This window comes from Peromyscus californicus, unplaced genomic scaffold, assembly GCF_007827085.1.
Source record: "Peromyscus californicus insignis strain IS unplaced genomic scaffold, ASM782708v3 Scaffold_19__1_contigs__length_69161282, whole genome shotgun sequence".
Taxonomy (NCBI): Eukaryota; Metazoa; Chordata; class Mammalia; order Rodentia; family Cricetidae; genus Peromyscus; species Peromyscus californicus.
The window spans coordinates 89,064-114,015 of NW_026294491.1; the positions used below are offsets into that span (position 1 = coordinate 89,064).

General features: G+C 38.9%; 1 protein-coding gene across 1 annotated transcript; it reads left to right on the top strand.

The window, feature by feature from the left end:
- The first annotated feature begins 10,391 nt into the window (after nucleotides 1–10,391).
- LOC128114213 (olfactory receptor 2J3) lies at nucleotides 10,392–12,318 on the top strand. Its single transcript, XM_052744039.1, has one exon. The coding sequence runs from the start codon at nucleotides 11,389–11,391 to the stop codon at nucleotides 12,310–12,312; it is 924 nt and encodes a 307-aa protein (XP_052599999.1). The 5' UTR covers nucleotides 10,392–11,388; the 3' UTR covers nucleotides 12,313–12,318.
- The last annotated feature ends 12,634 nt before the right edge of the window (nucleotides 12,319–24,952 follow it).

A 24,952-nucleotide genomic window follows, 5' to 3' on the forward strand; every position in this document is an offset into this window, starting at 1 on the left:
GCCTGAATAGTACTTAGGAATTTATAAACCTTATTTATCAAGCATGCCTTATTTATCAAACATATGTGTGGTGATATTTTAATTGTGCTGAAGTGTGATTTTATTTGTATGTTAAAGTTTGCCTGGAGATCAGCGGTCACATAGCGAGGTCATAGGAGCCATAAACAGAAGTCCGGTGGTGGTAGCACATGCCCTTAATCCAATCACATGGCAGGCAGAGTCTCTGTGTGGTCAAGGACACAGCCAAGTGTGGTGACATGAGCCTTTAATCCCAGTACCAACCATAGAGACCTGGAGGTCTGTATAGACAGGCCGTGAAGAGGAAGACACGTGGCTGGGCTTAGAGCCAATGAGAAAGCAGAACAGAAAGACAATAAAAACACAAATTAGACAGGAAGAAGTTCTCTCTGGGGAAGCTACGGCAGTGAGATGGTAAGATAAGGTAGTCATGGCTCTCTGATCTCTTTGGCTATTACCTCTGTATTTGGCTCTGTGTTTCTTATTTACTAAGACTGTTTATAATTTTGTCTACACATATGTTTTTCCTTATCTAAAATTTCCTAGAACCCTGGTGTTGAACACAATTAGCAAAGAAGTGTGTGGCTAGACATACATCTCTAAGTCAGTTTCTGTTAACCTGAATAGACTTTTATAGCCTTAGGAATTTGTAAACCCTAAACAAATGTACCTTATTCATCAAACATATGTTGATTTAAAGTCTTATTTTTCATAAATCTTGTTTATAGTTTTGTCTTCATCTGTTATAGACAAAAATTATCATATAAAAATCCATCCTAATCCAAGCTATCTTGAAGACCTGTTGTCACTTCTTTAGTTTAAAATGAAAATGCAATGATAAGCAGAGAGCTCAATAGTACTAAGAAACTTTTAGGGGTATTCCCTTAATTGGTTTATACCATGTGGTCACCTTGATCAAGATGGTGGTGAAATCACAGGGTGTATACATATACTCTCTTTAACCTAAGAAAGATGACTGCCAGCCATATGGTTGCTTCCATCTTCCTGGGGTCATCAGCCAAGATGGTGGCAAGTCCATGGTTGCTATTTATTCCAAGATGAGCCCATTGAGCAAAATATCCCTTTAAGATAACCTATGTATATATTTTTAACTATCAACCCTCTTGTTACAAGTTCTAAGTTAACTTTCTTACAGATTTTAGATTTTTAATCATACCCAATAAACTTGCAAATAACAGAGTACAGAAAGTTTGCACAATAGTCTTACAAATATGAGATAAAGTTTATACTTTAGCAAAAGTTTTAGAGCATTAAATAAAAGCAAAAGGGGCATGAGATGAGTAATCTCTATTGGAAATAGTCTACAATCTTTAGTTGTTTTAAAGCACATTGTACCTTCCCCTGGGCCGATTTGTTTTGCTCTACTTTCCCTGTCAGTGTCAGGTGGCCTGCCTGACACAGGACAGAGATTAGAAAACATTTAAACAAGCATGCTTGTATCAAGAGGACCGTAACCCAACTCCAGAGATAGCTTTTCAGTAAAGTAGAAGAGCATAAGACAATATTGCAATATTAGACATATCTAAAGAATACTTGCATCCCTGAAAAACTTGAATCTGTTGACAGGGGGAAGGACTAGGAAAGCAGAGAACAAAGAAATCAGAGATAAGAGATTCTGAACACAGACCAGAAACAGTAGTGAGCAGCAGGCAGCAGATCAGGAAGCTGAGAGACAGAGCAAGCAGCTTTAGGGGAAGGTGAAGAGAGACAAGTGGTTAGCCACATATGGAGACAGAGTGAGCCAAGAGTCAGAGCAGCTAGCTAGTGAGGAAGCAGCTAGGAGCAGCTTGGAGGCCCAGGAGACAACAGAGCAGACAACTCTGTGGTAACACCAGAGTATCAGGAGAGAGCATCCCCGAGGTTTGGTTTCCCATGTCTGCCTGTAACTAGAAAAGATTATTGGGGATACAGAAGTACATGCAAGTGACAGAAACAACAAAAATGAAACCAGTATATACAGGACACAGATTGGTGGCCACTATGACAAACCAGATCCAGAGGATGTGCAGTAGCATCCCAGCCCTGACCCTGGACTTGGGAATTCTTACAGTGTGTCGAGCTTTTTCCACAAGTCTCAGGATTGGTGCCCCTAGCTAGACCAGAAACCCGAAGCCTAGGTTTCATTTTAAACCACTTACCTTGAGGGGTTTCAAATATAGATGCACAAGTACACTCCTTCAAAAAAGTTTTAGGGGCAAGTTGGTGAGATGCAGTCAATTCCCAGGACTGAGGAATGTCATCTTGGTGGCCTCCCCTAGGACTGTCAACCCTTACAATTGCCTAGGAGGAGCCCAAACTCAAGCGTCAGAGGTCTTCTCCTCAGTGATCCCACTGGGGCCTCTAAATGTTATGGGGTACCTGAAAAGTAAAATTCCCAAGATGCCTGAATAAGTCTAATGGAACCTTTATTTACCACCAGAGGGACTGTTCCAAGCAGAGTAGCTAGTTAGAAGCAGCCTTGACCTCTAGTTTGTTTGAGTTTTTAAGGGCAATAAATGAAATTGTGATGTCTACAGAAAGGCAGCTCTGTACATTTGCAGCAAGCAAGAGTTGTTTAGAAAAGTGGAGAGATAGCAGTTAAATGGTCAGGCACTGACCTTTAGCTCAGGGTCACTTTGTATAGAATCTATGACTATGCCAAAGACTAGTTTACCATAGAAAAATTCATGTCTGGCCAAAGACCAGTTTACTATAGAAAAATTCATGTCTGGTCAAAGTGACCAGAGACCCGTTGTTACCCAAGATTGTTTTAGCAATTAAAATATTCTTAGGAATGTTTTCAGAAGATGACATAACTATACTTCAGTAGACACCTATATTTTTTTCAATAAATTTCACCTTTTGATTCTTCATATTACTGAACCTTTCTTGTATCTTAAAAAATAGAGATATGCTTTCTACCATTTTTTATGAGCCAGGTGTACCTAATTTCATGTAATTATGTTGTATGTGCCTATGATGGTTGTTTTTGTATGTTTTTGGTTGTTACTTATGTCATTAAAATATTAAATTAATTTTTGTTATGTGTTTAATAAAGTTTGATATACCCAATTAAAATGTACATGTAGGTTCACAAATTTAAATATTGTGATTATATATTAAGACCTGATAACTACATTTTACTTTATTAATTTCAAGTCTTTAAAGATCTTAACACCTATTAAAATGTTATCTTTTGGTATATTAGATGTTTCATAAAGCTTAAAATGATAATTGTTTATATAAAACAATTTTTCTTTGAGTCATTTCATTAAGCTATAAAATTTAATGTTATATACATAGATTTTGTTAAGAGTTTCCTTCTAAAACAGATTCTAAATATATATACTGCTGTGGGATGGTCTGTATGGCAAATGTGTTGCTGATTAGTCAATAAATAAAACACTGATTGGCCATTGGCTAGGCAGGAAGTATAGGCGGGACAAGGAGGAGAATAAAGCTGGGAAGTGGAAGGCTGAGTCGGAGAGACACTGCCAGCCGCCATGATGACAAACAGCATGTGAAGATGCCGGTAAGCCACGAGCCACGTGGCAAGGTATAGATTAATGGAAATGGATTAATTTAAGCTGTAAGAACAATTAGCAAGAAGCCTGCCATGGCCATACAGTTTGTAACCAATATAAGTCTCTGTGTTTACTTGGTCGGGTCTGAGTGGCTGTGGGACTGGCAGGTGAGAGAGATTTGTCCTGACTGTGGGCCAGTCAGGAAAACTCTAGCTACAAATGGCGTCCAACGTGGTGGCAAGAGTTTCCACCTAAAAACTGAGAAAAAAGATTCTAAAACGGAGCTAAAAACAGCTTCCTAATTGTCTCTCTCAAATGAGTGGCAGCTGCTGGTTTGAGCTATTTGTGGGTTCCTAGCATGCGTGCATGCTCGACCTGCAGTATGGCGGGAATGAGGCCTCTGCAAGTGGCACATTAAGCTGTGTGGTGGATTTAGCCTTTGCTAGTAAAAAAAAAAAAAAAAAAGAGGTTTCTGGACTACACGCTGCTTGGCTAAAAGCATAGACCAACGATAGCTCCCAGAGCTGGTGGAAAAGGTAACACCGCCATGTTGGGAAGCTGAGGTGGGTGAAGCCAGCAGCCACAGCTGCTGCAGCTTAAAGCAATAGATTCACAATAAGACAGATTCAGATGTAATAGTTTAAAATGTGTGTAAAAGATACGTAGGCTTGAAAGAGACAAAAAAGGTAATATATACAGTTATAGAAACAAATACACAGTTTTAAAAAATAAAGTCTTTAAAGAGACAGTAAAATTAATATATAAAATAAGCCACGTAAAGATGAATATTACACAGAGAATCTGGATTGTGTTGTCTTTGGGATTCTTAACTGCAGAGAGATATTTGATTGTAAAGGAAGCTGAGTTAAACCAATATGTATATTTTAAAGATATCTTGACTTCAAAATTTGAATATAAGGATATGTTGCTTTGGAAAGGAGACTCTGCTTTTGTTCCCATAGAAAGCCAGAGGCTATGGATTTGTTCCAGATTAAGACACATCAGGTTTGACCAGCCAAGACCCCCTGAAAGGTCTCTGATGACACCATGGCCCAGATGATCCAACATCCAGAATGGTTTGAAGGCATCTGGCTCAGATGATACAGCCTCATGAACTATTCCATAATTCTAAAATTTTCTTTGTGTCCCCATAAGATACAGCGCCCCCCTCCAGCAGGAAGTAGTAAGAGAAGCTACGCCCAAATTCCCAAATTATATGTAATTTTACTTTGTTAAGGTTAAAACCTTCCTTTTTGAAAAAAAGAAAGGGGGAAGTGCTGTGGGATGGTCTATATGGCAAATGTGTTGCTGATTAGTCAATAAATAAAACACTGATTGGCCATTGGCTAGGCAGGAAGTGTAGGCGGGACAAGGAGGAGAATAAAGCTGGGAAGTGGAAGGCTGAGTCAGAGAGACACTGCCAGCCGCCATGATGACAAACAGCATGTGAAGATGCCGGTAAGCCACGAGCCACGTGGCAAGGTATAGATTAATGGAAATGGATTAATTTAAGCTGTAAGAACAGTTAGCAAGAAGCCTGCCATGGCCATACAGTTTGTAACCAATATAAGTCTTGTGTTTACTTGGTCGGGTCTGAGTGGCTGTGGGACTGGCAGGTGAGAGAGATTTGTCCTGACTGTGGGCCAGTCAGGAAAACTCTAGCTACAATATACTTACATAAATTTTTATCTCATTTATATAATGAATAACATTAAATTCATATTATTTCCTCCAAATATTCTTAGTATAAAACTGTTACATGTAAGATTGCTATATTTCTAAAGATCTTATTTTAAGTTTTCTTTTCATTCCAAATGGCTTCAGAATAATTATTGCATTTAATATGAGAACTGACAGAACTGACATCCTATGACTAATAGATAAAAACCTTTGGAACCTATTAATTTAGCAGACTGCTAGCTTCCACTAATCCAAAAACTGAGAATGTCATCAAAGGGCATCTTGAACCTGTAGAAAAGCTTGCCCAATCTGACTGTAACTGAATCTCTGATGTACCTATCACTGTGGTTTCATTTTGCCTTGATTTAAAAGGTTTCTTTTTTCTGCAAAACCGTAAAATTTCATGAAACTGCTTCTATATTGGAATGCAGAATTTGGGCTAATCTATATCTGCATTCTCAGACCATGGCAACTTAAAATAGCTCCAGATTAAACTGTCTCTTATGTCCTTTAAGGTGAGAGCTGTGGTTTTTTGTCAATAATATCAATACTCCATGGTCTTAATAATTGAGAAGACCACAAATTCCATGTGAATTTGTGTTACCTTGTTTTGTTTGGAATAATAGGAACTTTTTTCTTACAATTATTTACTTAGATTAGATCATGCACAAAGAAAAGCCAAAAAAGTCCAGCTGTCTTCTTTTTTGATTGTTTATTTTTCACTAATAATTATTTTGAATTCTCAGAATTTTAATTCAACAACAAATAATTATAAAACCCACTATTATAATAAACCACTGAATTTTATTTTGAGGTTTAAGTTTTGGGTCTGAGTTTTAGGACATCCAATTTTAATGTCAAATATTTTGAGTTATTTTTGGATCTGAATTTTATGTTATTTGTGTCATTTATATCAAATTTAGCTCTAAATGTTTTGAGAACTCAGAAGGATTTTAGCAATCCCATTACAACCCATCCTCTTTCCTGTAAACACAACTCAGAGTGGTGGTTGGGCCAGAGTTTCATTGTCACCTTGGTTCAACAGTGGTGAAGTGTCAAGGGAAACAGTGTAACCTCACAAGTCCCTGCAGGGCATTAATCAACTTTTGGGATTTATACTCCCGATGCTACAGTCAAGAAAATCAGTTCTTTATTTCTATAATCTTCATTTGGTTTCAGATAAGACCTCTCCCTGGATACACTAAAAGATCAGACTTTCACCTTCTGGCTACAAACAAGTATTTACTGCCCTCGGGGTTCTCTCCTCTGTAGCAGAATCAGGTATAGGCACTGTTAGAGCTCTCAAGGACACCAGTACCAGTCAGGGTCAGCAACACAGGTGAAGGATTGAAAGGTAAGGCAACAATGGGCATGTGAACAGACTCAAGATGTGAACAAATAGGCTTCAGGCATTATTTGAGCACTAGATAATGTTCTATATAAGAATAATAGGCTCAGAATAGGAAAATTCTATTCAGTGCTGGTGGCGGGGAACAGTCACTACTTTTTCCTCACAACACAGACTTTGAACCTAGAAGGAAGAACTTACCCACAGAACAAAAAGGAACTTCATTTCCTACCCCTCCAGAATGAAGAAATTAAGCCAGAAATTTGTACTTTCAATACAGATTTTACTGTTATATAATTTTTTTTTTTAAATCCAGCCATAGTTTTTAAGGAAGTTCTCTCTAAATAATGTGTGGACTTGTTTTCCTGGACCTATCTCTCAGCAAAACAGGATGGTTTACTTTAGTTTACTGACACTGTTACAATACTACAAATTAGGATTAGGATTAGCTGAGAAGCCCTGGAGACAAGCCGACTTCTCTGAATTTTCATGATGAAGCTTATTTCTACCCCAATACCTTTCTGCAAGAGTTACACTTATAGAACATGAGCTATTGAGAGTCAAAATGTTGAAACTACAGAGGACTTTATTCAGCTTTTGCCACAGCTTATTAGGAAGGCTCTCTCATTAGCCATGGGACTGTGGAAAACAAAACAAAGATGATAATGTTGGAGAAGACAAAGAATTCAGTTAAAAGAAATTTAAATCCTAGGTCCTTCAGTAACTATGTAACAAATGGAAGATTTAATTTTTCCAAAGAAAGATTGGAAATCTGCAATTAGGGCCTTCTAAGAGTCATAGGTATTGATGAATTATAGTTTATTTTTTAAAAAATAAACAAATGTAAGACTCATTAGTATAATATATTAATTGGAAAAATAAGCCATTTAATGATTTGTAAAATATAGGCCATGTTTCTCTAAAGGAGAGTAAACAAGTGTAGTGATTCAAACCTATGCTAGAATTTAAATATCATATTACTGATTGTCAGGTCCAAAGGGAACCCCAAAATGACAGTCTTGACTCAGCTCAAGTTGGACTATAGAAGGACTTCTGGTGGAGATAGAAAAACTCACATGCAACATTCCTCAGGAACCTGTGAAACAGGTTTCTACCTACCAGAAAGAGTCAGTTCCCCTGGCATATACCTATGTTTACATATCAAAGCCCATGCTAGCCTCCAGACTCCTTTGTATGAGTTATGCATTTCAAAGTCCAAGCTAGCATCCTAGCCTTTCCCCCTTCTTCCTTGGTCCTAAACTTCCAGTCTGTTCCAGTTCACAGGCTTCCCTTCCCTCAGCATGATTTTTCTATGCCAGTTTCTCTAGCCCCAGCCATAGCCAGTCCACTTATTTTTCTCTCTGTTCTGGACTCTTCCAGATGCTTCTGGCTGTTCTCTCTACCTTACCTACAATAAAAAACTTGCCCTTAGTCATGGAGCAGACATTTCAGTGGTTTCTTTACTATACCCTTGCTTACACTTACTTTCCTAGAGAAGAGACCACTTGTAGGGATAGTGGCTCAGGCTGTAGCCTACATAATTCTCTACCTCACAGTGCAACTATGTCCTTTCCCCTGTCTTTCCTGCAAGCCCTTCCATGCTCCTGGATGTACTCACTGGATTCTGCTTTATGAAGAACCAGCCTGCCTCCATTTTAGGCTTAAAATACATCTTATAATAAAGACAAACTAGGTTCCTTTCTACTTATGATTAAACAAACCTCTGTTTCTCAAGGATGGGGCTTTGCCCTACCTGCAACCTTAGCTACAAGTGGTTTGTACTGCACAAAAGAATCATGTTTTTGTTTAAAAAACTTAACCATCTTGTAACCATACCTTTATTTCAATAGGGTTGTTGTGGTTACCTTGTTATAACTATCTGTTTGCTATCAATGACCACCTTGCAATCATGTCTTTGTTTTAATGTTTTGTTATAATTTTTTTATAATGCTTTGTTATAATGTTTTGCTCTTGTAATCCTGCTTGTTTTGCCCAACCAATCCCTAATTTGGAAACCCCCATCCCTGAACTTCCTCATATCCGAGGCCGAACTCTTTAACCTCACCTTAGGTGGAGGCAGCCCATGTACATGAATAAAAAAGCTTGTTTTAATTAATTAGTTGCTTTAATTAACTTGGCTGTGATGATGACTTTGATAAGTGGTCTTTCTCCTCTCATCTTATAGCTATATTATTCTCTTGTAAAATATGTCTCTAGCATACATTTGAGCACTCTCTCATTCAGACTCCCAGTTTTATTAGCTTTATCATTTCATTAATACATATATATTAATGTGTCCATAATCTATGGCTTTTAAAAATTTTTCTATTTAAATTATGTTTCTAACATTTAAAAAACTGGCAAGTAAGTAAGTATATTAGAAAACAAAGTTATTCCTTTTTGTAGGCACATTTAATTGAGGTATAATACATATCTCAATTCATAAGTATTATTAATAACTTCTGAATTTGATGTTTCTTCCTCTTCTTTCATGTATGTGTAAGATTATTAAAATTGCAATTGTGCTTCCTAGTACCACATAAGTCGAAATTTTTTGCAAATAAAACAAAATGTAAATCATTTACTTGCTGTTATCAGACTTGGGAATCACAAAATGTGCTGCAAGTCAGATTCCCACTATCTATTCTCAATAGGCCAAATTAAAAGTGGAAAGCAATAAATAGAGATTTATTCAATGTGGTCATATCGGGAAGGGGAAAAGAGATCCAGGAAACACACACAAGTCAGTGTTCAGAATTCTGAAGTGAGATCATAATTTTCCTTTTTTTAAAATTTTTTAATTCATTTTACATACCAACCATAGATCCCCCTCTCATCCCTCCTCCTGCTCCCCGCAACTCACACCCAAAGTTTTTATAGCGGGCCAAGGATATACACATTTTAGCAGTCCAGGTAAAGGTGTAGTCTACCCACCACTGATTCATCAGTATATGGGCTTCAATCTCATCCTATAAGCTGGTTTGATGAATTGTTAGAACTATGTGAAATGTCTATGTGGAATACAAGTTGCCTCTCAGCTGGCACTATTCCCTTTCAAAGCATGACATTTCTAGGGAAATTCCCATTTCTTGGGGTCCATTGTTCAATAGTCTGATAGTCAGAGTAAGAGACACTAGTGTGTCTTTATAATATCTTCATTTCTCCTGGATGGTTATATTATCACATAAGCAGAAACTATTAGAAAATACTGAAAACAAATATTAAATAATTTATTTGTTATCAAAGACCATTTGTTGAATGGAAATCATTTTCCCTCACTCAATTAGCAATTGGTCATCTGTTATCCTAGGATGAACGAGAACTTGATTTGTTTTCTATAAAAATACAAACATCTACATGAAATATAAAATTATTTCATATTTTCTTTTGGTATCATTTTATTGTGAAATTTTCAAACTTACAGAATAGCTATAAAAAGAACAAATAACACTATCTCATAAATGAACTGATCCTTAGTGTACATTTTTCTGGGAAAGTTTTGTTATTTCATATATTTATTGTCTATCAACTCAAAAGCTATCTTTTTTCTCTATCATCTATGTCTCTATTTATCTATCATCTATCTATCTATTTATCTACCTATCATCTCTCTCTATCTATTTTTTCTATCTATTTATTATTATCTATTTTTTCTCTCTCTATCATCCATTTATCATTTATCTATCTATATCTATCATCTATCTATATCTATCTATTATCTATCTATCCTCTCTGATCTATCTATCATCTATCACCTATCATTTATCTATCTATATCTATTTATCTATCATCTCTCTATCTATCATCTATTTTTCCATCTATCTATCATCTATCTCTATCTATCATCTATCATCTATCTCTATCTATCTATCTATGATCTATCATCTCTCTTTATCTATCTATCCATCTATCATCTACTTATCTATCATCTATCTATCAACCTATTTATCAACCTATCTATTATCTATCTATCTATCTATCTATCTATCTATCTATCTATCTATCTATATCTAACATCTATCTATATAACACCTATCTATATATAAATTATCCAATACTTTTTCTGGACCATTGGGCCATTGATTAGACATGCAAGCATTTCCCTCCCACTGGATTTCTTGATGGTTCTTTCCAAGAACAATATAGTTATTTATGTAAACTCTGTACAGTTCAAATGTTAACCAATTTAAAATGGGCAAAATTATCAGTGAGTATTCAAATTTTTTTCAATTCTCTGAAGTTTGTGCTATTTTTTCAAGTGTGTGATCATCTAGACATCAGCTTTTAAAATTTATTTACCCAATTCCTCAATCTTAATTGCTATAATAACTGACATTTTTGTAGAGTACAGGCAAACAATTTTGTGTTCATTTGATTCTTTCCCATGTTTCTTCATAACAAGAATTCAGTTGTGTCAGCAGTCATTCAGTACTAGTACATGTCATCACTAGTAAGCTGACAGGTGTGATTATGGAGGCATCAACAGGATTTCTGTACTAGAAAGTTTACTTTGTGATTAACAAGTAGTTTATAAAGGGATAGTTTAGAAAATGTAAATAACCTATTTCTCAGCAAAAATATCAACTGCTTTTGTATCCATTCAGGTCGTCTAACAGTCATTCATTTTATACTTTGAAGTTAGGCTTCTAGCAAATGGGACACTTTTGTCTTCACTTACTGATTTTTTTGTTTTTGTTTGTTTCATAGCATATGAGTTTGATGATGCTTTATATTCTTCAGTCAACAACTGTAATTATTCCCTTTAACACTCAAATTTTCTTATAAGTGAAGATAAAATAAAAGAAGATGTAAATTAGTATGGAAAAAATCAATGCAAGTTCTGAAGGGTACTTCATTCTTCTGGGTTTTTCTAAATGGCCTCACCTGGAGGTAGTACTCTTTGTGGTGATCTTGATATTCTACTTGGCAACACTGACAGGTAACTTCTTCATTATCATCCTATCACACTTAGACTCCCACCTGCACACACCCATGTACTTCTTTCTGTCAAATCTCTCAGCTCTGGATATCTGCTACACCACTAGTTCTGTCCCTCAACTGCTATTCAACCTCTGGGGTCCAGAGAAGACGATATCTTATGCTGGTTGCATGCTCCAACTCTACTTTGTCCTTGCTCTGGGCACCACAGAGTGTGTTCTTTTGGTGGTGATGTCCTATGACCGCTATGCAGCTGTGTGCAAACCCTTGCATTATTCTGTTGTCATGAATCCTCGTTTCTGTCACATGCTAGCAGCAGCCTCCTGGGTATGTGGCTTTATGGACTCAGCACTTCATTCTCTCTTCACTTTCTGGGTACCTTTGTGTGGACATCACCAAGTAGATCACTTCTTTTGTGAAGTCCCAGCACTGCTTCAGTTATCCTGTGTTGATACTCGAGCTAATGAGATGACTCTACTGGTTGCAAGCTCTATTTTTGTTTTAATCCCACTCATTCTCATTTTCACTTCCTATGGCGCTATTGCTCAAGCTGTCCTAAGGATGCACACTAACACAGGATTTCAGAAAGCATTTGGGACATGTGGAGCCCACCTTATGGTTGTATGCCTCTTTTTCATTCCAGCCATGTGCATTTACCTTCAGCCTCCAACAGAAAATTCTCAAGATCAAGCCAAGTTCATTGCCCTCTTCTACACTGTTGTCACACCTAGCCTGAACCCTCTCATCTATACTCTAAGAAACAAAGATGTCAGAGGAGCAGTAAGAAGGCTAATGGGTCAGTAGTATCTTGAGTACTAGTGACATTAGCAATGTGATGCTACATCTCTTCCCTAAGGTTCTTCAGTCTACCTACCCATTGTCCAACCACCTTTCCATTCTAGTAGTGTGACTTGTTCATATGCTTCCACAGACTCATGCAGTATTATGGTGTATGGTGATATTTTATTTGTACTGAAATGTGGTTTTATTTGTATGTTAATAAATAAAGTTGCCTGGGGGTCAGAGCTAATAGCAAGCCATAGCAGAGCTGGGTGTTCGTGGTGCATGCCTTTAATCCCAGCACTTGGTAGGCAGAGCTAGGTAGATCTCTGTGTGTTCAAGGATACAGCCAGCATTGGAGACACATGCTCCAATGTATGTCTGGAGGTCTGTACAGACAGGCAGTGATGAGGCAGTCACGTGGTTGGGTTTACAACCAATGAGAAGGTAGAACAGAAAGTCTATATAAAGACAAACAGACAGGAAGTAGGTCTCTTTTGGAGAGGTCTCTTGGCTGAAGAGGCTAGCTGCAGCAGGCGGGTAAGGCTCTTAGCTCTGATCTCTTGGCTTTCCTCTTTACATTGGTTCTGTGTTTCTTATTTAATAAGACAGTTGGTTACATCTACATTTGGTGCACAATGTGACAAGAATCCATTAAAAACTGCTTGACTTGGCTTGGTGGCAGGTCTGGTTTCCCAGCTGGGCAGCTGGCTCCCTAGCCTGGGCAGCTGGCTCCCTAGCCCAGGCCCAGATCGGCTTGGCCTCAGGCCGGACTAACCGTAGCCCCAAGCGGTTAGCTAAAAGCCGGTGCTACAAACAACTCAGGCCTGCCCTGCAGAACAGGGCCCCTGCCTATAAAACCAATGCACGTGGCTGGAGCTTAAGGAAGCCAGAGCCAAGGCTTGACTCTGCTCAAGCAGGAACACGTGGCTTGATTCAAGCTCTTAGGCAGAACTTGTGGCTACACTTTCTTGTTCTCTCTCTCTCTCTCTCTCTCTCTCTCTCTGGATTTACACCTTGGACACTAGGTGGCTGTTTTGAAATTCCCTCAGATTTCTACTGTTCTACGCAGACTTGGTAAGTCACTTAACATATCAGATATTTTAAAGGAAACTATTTAAAAGAGAAATTTTCTCCACATTAAAAAAAAATGAGTTTTATGTGTGCATTGGAAGAAAATTTGGCTTTGTTTGAAATTTTAGGCAATCTGACAATGGAACAACTATATGAGAAGATTAATGTTGATTGAATTATACAGTTTATTACTATGCTTATCCTCATTTTACTATTTAAAAGGATAGTCAATTTAATTGCCAGGATAACAGTTTTAGAAAAACTTGTTAAACCTGTAAAAATGAATAATAGAGAAATTCAAATTCAGACAGAAGAAATTAACAGTGAAGTTGTTTCAAGATTGGATCATAAGGTTACAGAAAGAAAGCCTGTTTCACACAGTCACCCTTAATTTATCCAGTAACCGTACAGCAGTTGCCTAATCAAATGATTACAAAAAGTATTTGGGCTCCAATTGAAATGTTAGATTTATGAAGGTTTAAGGAGGCAATAGTATCTTATGGCATGCATTCCTCATACGTAAAACAAATGTTAAACTCTTGGTCAATATATAATAGGATTATACCACAGGACTGGCAAGAGCTGGCACAGGCTGTTCTGGAACCCAGTCAAAGGCTCCAGTGGCAAATCTAGTTCAGGGATGAGGCTAAAAACATAGAAAAACAATGGAGGGATAAAGGAATACAAGTCTTCCAGGATCAGCTTATTGGAGAAGGTCAATACGCTTCAGTACAAACACAATGTTTATTTGATGTCCAAACCCTAATTCTATGTCGAATGGCAGCTTTGAATGCATGGGACAGAGTTGAGGAACCAGGAAAAAAACTGAGTCATTTACAAAGGTTATACAAGGCACAAAAGAATCTTTCACAGATTTTTTACAAAGACTGGCTTCAGCAATAAAGAGAATGGTCCCGGATTCAGAAGCTAGTTAGATAATAATTGAATCTTTGGCCTTTGAGAATGCGAATGCAGCATGCAAAACAATAATCAGGCCATTAAAGGCAAGATCTGCACTTTTGGAAGATTGGATTAGAGACATTGTTAATGTTGAAGCTAATGACCATGATGATATGTGGGTAGGAGAAGCAATTTCAAAAGGTTTGAGGAATGTTAGATGTTTTGGATGTGAAAAGCAAGGACATTTGAAAAAAGGGACTGTAAGCAGGTCAATCCTAGAAACAATGTTTCTTCAAGGAACAATGGCAACTCCCTGCCCTTCTGGAGTATGCAGAAGGTGTGGTAAGGGAAAACACTGGACCAACAAATGTAGATCAACAAGGGACAGGCAAGGTAATCCTTTGCCTCAGTCTTCGGGAAACTCCCAGAGGGGCCTCATGCAGGCCCCAATAGCAAATCCAGTTCAAACCTTTCCTGCAGTCATAGAGGAAACCCCTACTCAGAGCAATTAAATAACCAAATGCCTATTGGAATAAATCATGCTGGTCAGGATGATGAAACAGAGAGAAAAGAAAATTCAGGGGAAAACATAAAGAAATATTTTTGGCAAACTTCTATTAATGAACAAAGACCAAAATTAACAATAAAAATAAATGGTGTTTTGTTGTCTGGTCTGGTAGACACAGGTGCGGACGTTACCATAATTGCACCAGAATTTTGGCATCCAACTTGGCCTCTTCAGGAGGTAAATGTTCAACTGTTAGGAATTGGGACATTATCTCAAGTGAAACAGAGTGCAAGATGGCTCGAATGTTTAGGTCCAGAAGGACAGAGAGGAAAATTAAAACCATATGTGGCTAACATAGCTATGAACCTGTGGGGTCGAGACTTGTTGCAACAATGGAATACTCAGATTAACATCCCTCCAATCTCAGAAACAAATCATAAATTAGCACATGTTTCTGAGAGAAATATTAGAAGATATTATTCTAATGAGTGGTCACCAGCCATCCATATTATACAAAAACAGGGCACAACAACTGATGATCTTCCAAAGACACCATCAGCTCTACCTTTAAAATGGTTAACAGACAAGCCTGTATGGGTTCAGCAATGGTCTTTAACAACAGAGAAACTCCAGGCTTTAGAACAGCTGGTAGAAGAACATTTAAATGCTCAGCATATTGAAGAATCAACCAGCCCTTGGAATTCTCCTGTATTTGTTATTAAAAAGAAATCTGGTAAATGGAGAATGGTAACAGACCTTAGAGCAATTAACAAAGTAATTCAGCCAATGGGCTCTCTACAATCTGGAATTCCTTTGCCTGCTCTGTTACCAAAAGGATGGCCTCTCATAGTTATTGATTTAAAAGACTGTTTCTTTTCAATACCCTTACAAGAAAAAGACAGAGAAAGATTTGCTTTCACAGTGCCTACTTTCAATAATTCTCAACCAGTTAAAAGATTTCAATGGAGGGTCCTCCCACAGGGAATGTTGAATAGCCCAACTCTGTGCCAATATTTTGTATAACAGCCATTGGAAGTGATATGTAAAAAATTTCCTAAATCTATAATTTATCATTATATGGATGATATTTTACTAGCTGACTCAAATGTAGATACTTTAGAAAGAATGTTTGAAGAAGTAAAGAAAATTTAGCCTTGCTGGGGATTACAAATTGCTCCTGAAAAGATACAAAGAGGAGATTCTATTAATTATTTAGGATATAAAATAGAGCTACAAAAAATTAAACCCCAAAAGGTGCAAATTAGGAGAGATAGACTACAGACTCTTAATTACTTTCAAAGACTATTTGGAGATATTTCTCATCTACGAACTATTGTTGGTGACCCGTCCCGTGGGCCAGGTTATTGGGGAGACCCGAGGAGGCACCTCCTGAAAGATCAATGGGGGCGAGAGAGAAAGGAGACCAGGCGCATAAGGGAAGAGAGAGTCAGTCTGAGTCGCGTCAAGGTCTCGTTTATTGACTGGGTATTGAGGCTTATAAGCAGGGCTTCAGGCAGGGAGGGGGAACAGGGGAAGCAAAAGGAGAGAAGAATGGAAAATTCCTAAGGAAGGGTAAGGTCGCTTTGGTCCCAGGCCCCTGCAGCTGGCTGATTAGCACCTACTCCAGGAAGTTGTACAGCCCTCGGTTAGGCCAGGAACCTGTTTTTGCAAGGTTTGATAAAGTAAGGAAGGTCACACAAAATTCAAGACACAGCTGTCCGGAGTCGGTCTCCAACAGTTCCCCCTCTTTTCTCAAAAATGGACCAAGTCCATTGTGATCGGGGTGGCTAGGGTCCGAGAGAGTCCCTGTCTTAGGCTACACAGGGGGCTTCCCACACTCGGCAGCGTGCATGTTGAGCCAGTCTCGACGACCTCTGTATGCTGTTGTCTCCAGCGTGGGCCCTGTACTATTCCCGTCATTGGGTACCCTCTAGCAGGACCGTGGGGACATTAGGGCCTTAGGACACTGAATCTGAGTCCTTGATGGGGCTCCTGGCCGGCCTCCTCGTAATCTGGCCCAGGGACCAAAGGTAATGAGAAGGAGAAAAACAATTAAGGGGGCTAGAATGGTAGGTAGCAAGGTGGAGAGCTAGGGGGACCCTTGCAGCCAATCTTTAAACCACCCGTGCTGATTTTCAAACTCCCTTTTTCTTTGGGCTAGCCTTTCCCTTAATTTTTCCATCGATTCCCTGCCAATACCAGTATGGTTGGCATAAAAGCAGCATTCTTCCTTCAAGGCTGCACATAATCCCCCCTGCTTTAAAAATAGTAAATCCAGACCTCTTATGTTTTGTAACACAACCTCAGAGAGCGAGGTTAAAGATTTCTCCAGAGCAGAAATGGATCTTTTTATGGCCTCTAGGTCAGTAGTCATAGCCATTTGTAACTGCATAAGGTGGTTGCTCTGCACGAGGGCAGTAGTTCCTGTACCAATTCCTGCAGTGATGCCCCCAATACCTAACAATAGGGCAATAGTCATAGACACAGGTTCTCGAGTGTATCTGCCTCTCTGCTCAAAGAATTCCATATCGGAGACCAATTGGACCAGGACATAAGAGTTTTCCCATTATCAATGGCAAAGCAAGCTTCCCCTTATTTAGTTTTTGCCATCTGCAAGTGTGTCATGGGTTCAGAGGTGGATATTGGAATTCTAACATCCTCAGTTTAGTGGTACCCAGACATGAATCATCATTTAGTTAAGACATCAGTGATATAAGAGCCAACAATAATTAGCAGAAGCACAAGGGCCAAAAGCCTTGTGATGGCTGACAGAGTTCCTTATCCTCAAGGAACTTGGAACTTTATCTCAGGTTCCCTATGACAAGAAATTCCCCTTTGATCTAACATTCTGGGGGAGCAGGAAACAAGGGCGATGTTTTTTCTTCTGTAATTACTTCCTGCTGACATTGGGACGTTGTTGTCAAGGCCCTGGAAAGCCAGAATGTTAGTCAAAGACAAGAGGGAACGTTCTATTGACCAGCTGAAGAGATGGTATGCATATCAGCTGAATTGGTCCATATCAGCTTTCAGCAAGTTCAGAGCTCACAGTCATTTGCAGTAGGTTGTCACCAGCAAATGATGCTTGGATATATCTGTCAGCCAAGTGGAAACCTGTTGAGATACATATAAACTAGGAACAGGAGTTAAAACTTAAGAACTTATTTGGAACTTTTAGACCCATAGTCTTAGTAATTGTAGTATTATCAATTTGCCCTGAAATCCATAGTGTCTTTTCTATCTAGAGAGCCAAATATAGATTGGACTGAAATTTCCTTGGCCCAATGAGAAGCATCTGTAAGTCTATATTTAGAACCTGTTTATCTTTTTAAAAAGACTTATTAGCTTTAATTAATTAATCCATTGATCAATCAATTACTAAGCTGAGAAAGCTATAGCTAGTCCAGTCATCAATGTCATCAAAGATCTGAGAAGGATAAACTTTACCTGAGTGCAGACTTTTAAATCTATTTAAAAAACAACATAGACTATCCATAACCCAGACTGTCATCATCCCAGGCTCCTATAGTCTTCATAGTGTTGTCAGGACAGGTGTCGGGACAGCATCAGTCTTGGCTGCTGGGCCCATAATGTGAAATTTTCCCTGCTGAGGAGCAACTTGGTAAAAACTGACCTTATCTTGTCAGTGTCTCATAGGCCAAATCCCTGGCAGCAGGTGTTGAGTCAGAGTGTCTTGCCCAGTGGTCGGTGTTGTCCACAATTCAGGTGGCATCTTCTTGTCATTGCTCCATATCTTTTTTTGGAGACCTTGGGAGTCATTGCTAGGAGCTGGGGAGCTTGGAGTCTCTGTTTGCTATAGTAAGCTTTTTATCAAATAACGTAAATGCCATATTCAACAGATCTTTGACAGGTTTGAGGACCATTATCTATTAAATTTTTTTTAAATAGAACAGTTTATGCTTTAAACTAGTATCTGAATAGTCAGATGACTAGTATTAACTTGTATTCCTTAACATAAAGGATATGCAAACTCAGACATTCAAAACCAAACATACATGTGGCCACATTTTTCATTCATACCTGTAGAGTAGACAGACATTTTTATAACTATGACCCTTTGGAGTCTCAATTTAACAGCAGAATAGCAAGACAAAGAAATCTGAAACATGTTTCTTTTTTTATATATCTCAAGTCATTTTTTTAAAATCATTATTTAAGCCTTTTTATCCTCAGACCTTTATATCTTGCTATTACGTATTCTAATAACTTGCATTTTACATATTTTTTAAAACTTTTTTTTATCTTAACCAACAATAATTTGAAACCAATTCTCTTAAATGATGGCAAGTATTTGTAACCCATTGAACTCAAATGACCAAAACCCATGTAACTTTTTATTTTTCCTGTGGAAACAAAAGCATAATTTTCCCAGTATCTTGAACTGGTAATTTAACATTTCTTTTTAAGCAATATCAGGACAGAGAAGGGTTAACAAGAGAAGCTGCTGGCAGGCAGAAGAGACCTTGAAGTTATCACAGTAAAGGAAGGGAAGGGGAGCAGTGGGCATAGAGCATGTCCTTGGCTGCCAGTGTTCCTGAAAAAAAGTTTTTGTTAACTCCTCTGACTAAAGTCAGATTCTCTGCTTAGAGTTCACACAGTTTTTGTCAATTGCAGGCAGTCCCCATTGCCCTGTCCAGAGCTCCTGTCTTTGCCCGCCTGTATGGAGAGCATGCACCCCCACCCTCGTGAGAGCGGCAAGCTGGCTGCAGTCCTGATAGCAAGAGAGCTAGGGAGGGATGGAGGTGGCCTTAGTTATGCCTCTCTTTCCTCCTCTTCCTTTAGGAAAATAAGGGAGGTTAGTAGACAGAAACAAATAACATTTACACAGACAATCCAAGAACTGGAGCATCAGCACTGAGACGACGGCCTCATTCACAGTCAGCAAGTCCCTCTTACAGTATGCAAGCCCCACCTGGCAGGAGCTACCTGTTTATCTCAGTTCAATCAGGGAGTGGGGGTGGGGAACCCAGTTCCCTCTATTGTGGCTCACACATCCTTCCAGTGTGCTAGGCAAAGGTCTAGTGGAGAAGGGAACTGTCCCATAGCGTCCGTCACAGTCAAGTCAACAATGAGAACAGTTAATACATTACACACAAGACCAAGGGCACACGAAAAAACTTTGCCCCAACAAAACAACCAACAAAGCTCCAAGAACAATGACAGCCTGATGTGCTCTGGGTGGGTGGGGGTAACCCTCCAGGCTCAATCACACCAAAAACAATCCAGACTGGAGGATCTCTATCCTTAATCAAACAGACATCAGGGGCTTCCACATCCCTGTCAGTCAGACATGCACCCTTTTTTTTTTTCTTGGAAGAGAAGGAGAGAGTAAAGTAACAATGATCACAATAAAACACAAAAAAAGCCCCACAAAATGGCTCTGACAATTTCCCGGGACAAAATACAAAGTGGCACTTCCTCCCACCGTGGGGGAAGATACCCAAAGATGCTCCTAAACCAAATGGTCACCTCTGAGGTGGCCTTAGGGCTCTGGGACGTCTCCCTTCGCCACAGGTTCACTGTCCAGACACGTCTGTCCCAGTGAGCCTGCAAAGTACAAATCAAGCCGGCAAAGTACAAAACAAAAGTAACAAGACAGAGAGACACAGACAAGACAGAGAGCGCTCATACTGGTAGATGTCAATAAACCTCTGGACCCTTGGGTGTCAGGCAGGGGGAGTTTGAGAGAAAATCCTCTGCAAGGGCTAGTAAATGTGAAACATGCCCATCTCCCTCTGTTTCCTTTAGAACATCTCTAATCACACCATAAAAACTAAAAAAGGCGTTGGGGACATTTTCCCGTTCTCTGAGTAATTTCTTAATATCTTCTCCAACCTTGTTCCAAGTCAAAGGGTGAATTCCTGGTCCATTAATCACTAACCAGGGACATTTCTCCTCCACATATTGGAAGAATTTTATCAAATCCTTTTTCTTTCTTTTTTTTTTTTTTTCGAGACATGGTTTCTCTGTGTAGCTTTGCGCCTTTCCTGGATCTCGCTCTGTAGACCAGGCTGGCCTCGAACTCACAAAGATCCGCCTGGCTGTGCCTCCCGAGTGCTGGGATTAAAGGCGTGTGCCACCACTGCCTGGCCTCAAATCCTTTTTCTTAACTCTTATTCCTCTCTCCCTAAGATTACCTTTCATTTCCTTGCGAAAAACAGCCTCTTTAGATAAATTTTTGCCCATGATCGATGGGACGACATACTTACCTCAAGACTTTCCCGTGTTGCATGAGTGATGTGGTCCGGGCGTCTCTACCCTGATCCTCTCCGGGGGCCCCTTCTGTTGTCCATCGTCCGGCAGGTCACCGTGCCTCGAGCCCCACGTTCGGGCGCCACTTGACCCATCCCGCGGGTCAGGTTATTGGGGAGACCCGAGGAGGCACCTCCTGAAAGATCAATGGGGGCGAGAGAGAAAGGAGACCAGGCGCATAAGGGAAGAGAGAGTCAGTCTGAGTCGCGTCAAGGTCTCGTTTATTGACTGGGTATTGAGGCTTATAAGCAGGGCTTCAGGCAGGGAGGGGGAACAGGGGAAGCAAAAGGAGAGAAGAATGGAAAATTCCTAAGGAAGGGTAAGGTCGCTTTGGTCCCAGGCCCCTGCAGCTGGCTGATTAGCACCTACTCCAGGAAGTTGTACAGCCCTCGGTTAGGCCAGGAACCTGTTTTTGCAAGGTTTGATAAAGTAAGGAAGGTCACACAAAATTCAAGACACAGCTGTCCGGAGTCGGTCTCCAACATGTTGGGGTAAAAAATGATGAACTACACACTTTGTTCAAAACCTTAGAAGGTGACAAGGACTTAAATAGTCCAAGAGAATTATCACCTGAAGCTGAGAAAGAATTGGCCTTGGTAGAAAAGAAAGTACATGAAGGGCTCGTGAATCGTATTGATCCAAAGCTGGACTGCATTTTGCTATTTTACCTTCTAGGCATTCTCCTACAGAAATATTATGCAGAGGGAAGATGTTATATTGGAATGGATATTTTTACCAAATAAACCAAATAAAAAATTTAAAACTTATGTGGAAAAAATCTCTGTGTTGATTTGGAAAGGAAAATTGAGACTTCGTCAATTAGCAGGAATAGACCCAGCAGAAATTGTCATACCTTTAACTAAGGAGGACATTGAAAAATTATGGATAGAAAATGAAGCTTGGCAAAAAGCTTGTAGTAATTTTTTGGGAGAAATTAACAGCAAATATCCCAAAAGCAATAGAATTGATCTCATAAAGAGAGCTGATTGGACCTTGCCTCGAATTGTACAGGAAAAACCCATATCTGGAGGTCGTACATTTTATACAGATGCCAACAAACAAGGAAAGGCAGGTTACAAATCAGAAAATTTAAGTAAAGTGGTTCAAAGTCCTTATAATTCAGTTCAAAAATCAGAATTGTATGCTATTCTGTTGGTATTAATGGATTTTTCAGAACCTCTCAACATAGTAACTGACTCTCAGTATACTGAAAGAGTAGTATTACATAATGAGACTGCAGAATTTATCCCTGATGCTTCAGAATTAACTTCACTATTTATTCAATTACAAGATACAATCAGGAAAAGGAGTCATCCTTTATATACAACTCACATTGGATCCCATACTGGTCTGCCAGGCCCTCTAGCACAAGGCAATGATGAGATTGATAAATTATTGATAGGAAATGTGCTGGAGGCCTCAGAGTTTCATAAAAAACATCATGTCAATAGTAAAGGTTTAAAAAGGATTTTTCCATAACCTGGCAAGAAGCCAAAGAAATAGTAAAGAAATGTCCTACTTGTTCCTTCTACAATCAAATGCCATTACCAGCAGGATGTAACCCAAAGGGTATTCAGAGGAATGGAATCTGGCAGATGGACATGTTTTGTAATGGTAACGCCCGCGTTACCGACACACGTTCACCATGTCCGAGCGAGGGGCTGCGGATTAAAAAATAAGGGACAAGAGACAGCGAGTCATTCGCCATGGCTGAATGCCCAATGCCAGCCGAATGCTGTTTATTGAAAGAGGGACGAAACCTTAAATACAGGCTTACAGCACAATGACAAATCCCCGGAGGGCAGAAGTTTGCTACATTTTCGTATCTAAGCTGTTTACACCAAATGCAGGAGACAGAACAAAGAACCTCTGGTTGATCAGTTAGGTGAGAAGGAAACTGGCAGGGAATCTGAATAGGGAGGACATCTGGTCAAGGTCGGCAAGCAAGGCAGCAGCCACTCACAGTGGGGGACCAGGGCCCACAGTGTTTCACTTTGCAGAATTTGGAAAATTGTAATATGTACACCACACCATTGATACTTATTCAGGATTTTAATCGGCAACTGCTTTGAGTTCTGAAAAAGCTGATTCTGTAATCACTCATTTGCTCGAAGCTATGGCCATCATGGGTATACCTGCACAAATCAAAACTGACAATGCTCCAGCATATGTCTCTGTTAAAATGAAACAGTTTTTGCTTATTACAATATAAAGCATATTACAGGCATACCACATAGTCCTACAGGCCAAGCAGTTATAGAAAGATCAAACAGAACTCTAAAGGATATGCTAAATAAACAGAAAGGGGTAACAAAGCCCCCAGAAATAGACTGCATAATGCTCTATTAACTTTGAATTTTCTCAATGAGAAAGGAACAACAGCTGCAGAGAGACATTGGATAATAGAAAAAACTACAGAATTAAATCAGCCTATATACTTTAAGGATGTGCTGACCTCAGAATGGAAACCAGGATATGTGTTACGTTGGGGACGAGGTTTTGCTTTTGTTTCTACAGGAGAAAATAAGCTGTGGGTACCATCAAAATTGATAAAGGTTCAATTTGAACAAGAGAGACCTCTTAATTAGAGGGGGTGATAGTTCATCAACCAGTATGAACATCCAATTTAAACTAACTTATACCAGTAACACATGCCTTTTCATTTAATCAGATAATAACTTGCCAAAAAGAACATCCCCAAAATTAGTCTTGGGGAAAGGTTTTTGTTTTTGTCTTTTAGGAGAATGAAGGTTAAGGAATCTGAAGAACACTGGACAAATGAGACAACTGAAGAAAAGGGACAAATCATCTATCCCAGGAAACGAGTTAAATGGCATACGGGTATATCATCTAAAAAATTTTATGTCTTCCTAAATGTTTGTTTCTGTTCTTCTCTAAAGATCTAACACTATTGGTCTTCTAATAGTCCCAGTTCAATTAAAATTTAAAGCTGACTTTGGAGTTGGAGAATGGCCCTCTCCTTCTTTAAACTCAAGTATGTTGTTAAAAGGAAAATGCAAACTCCCTGTATCATGCCAGAAGAAAAGAGCCATCTTCTGCTATGGGACAGGAGAAAAGCCAAATTAATTAAGGGACTATTCTATTAGTAATCTCAACTCTTTGATTCTATTCTGATTCTTTAAACTTTTCTTAAAGTATAAATTTTATATCAAATTTTAAAAGATTTATATATATATATATTTTAAACTTTGTTAAGATATGAATGGTCATATAGTGTACTAACTAATTTTAGAAAAAAGGCTTCATTTAGCTGCATATATATGTCTTTGTGTTCGAGTCTCTTATCAGTTTTCTGCAGGAAATCACGGCCAGGTCTAACATCAACTGAAGTCTCCAGAAAGAAGATGGGGCCCCACAACAACAACAATTCCACATGGACAATAATAATATCACTAAGCTGACAAACATCATCTACAGATCAGCTTTGAACTACAAAGTGCTCAGAGCAATTTTGAGAGGGCTAGGTGAGATGATCCAGTCTCAAAGACTACTTGAATAAGGACTTGAGATAAACCCTGAACTTTGGCATTATACACAGACTGGATAATGAAGGATATAGTTACCTTTCCTAGAATTTGACAATTAACCTTAAATTTTTCTTTCAGGATAAAGCTAACTTCGCCCATACCCAGCAGGAAGCAATTTTAAGAATACGACGCCCACATTCCCAAAGAGGTGGTGTGGGGTGGGTGGTTTTTTGGGTTTTTTTAATGGGTTTTGGTTCTGGGATAATTTTCATTGTTTAGGGGGGTTGGTTACAAGTTGTTGTCAAGTGTTAGGAAAAGGGCTAAGCAAAGGAGATTAGATTTAAGGTTCTTGTTTAAAAAAAAAGAAAAGAAAAGAAGAAAAAGACAATTACTAGTTTTAAATACTTTACATTGGATTGGATTG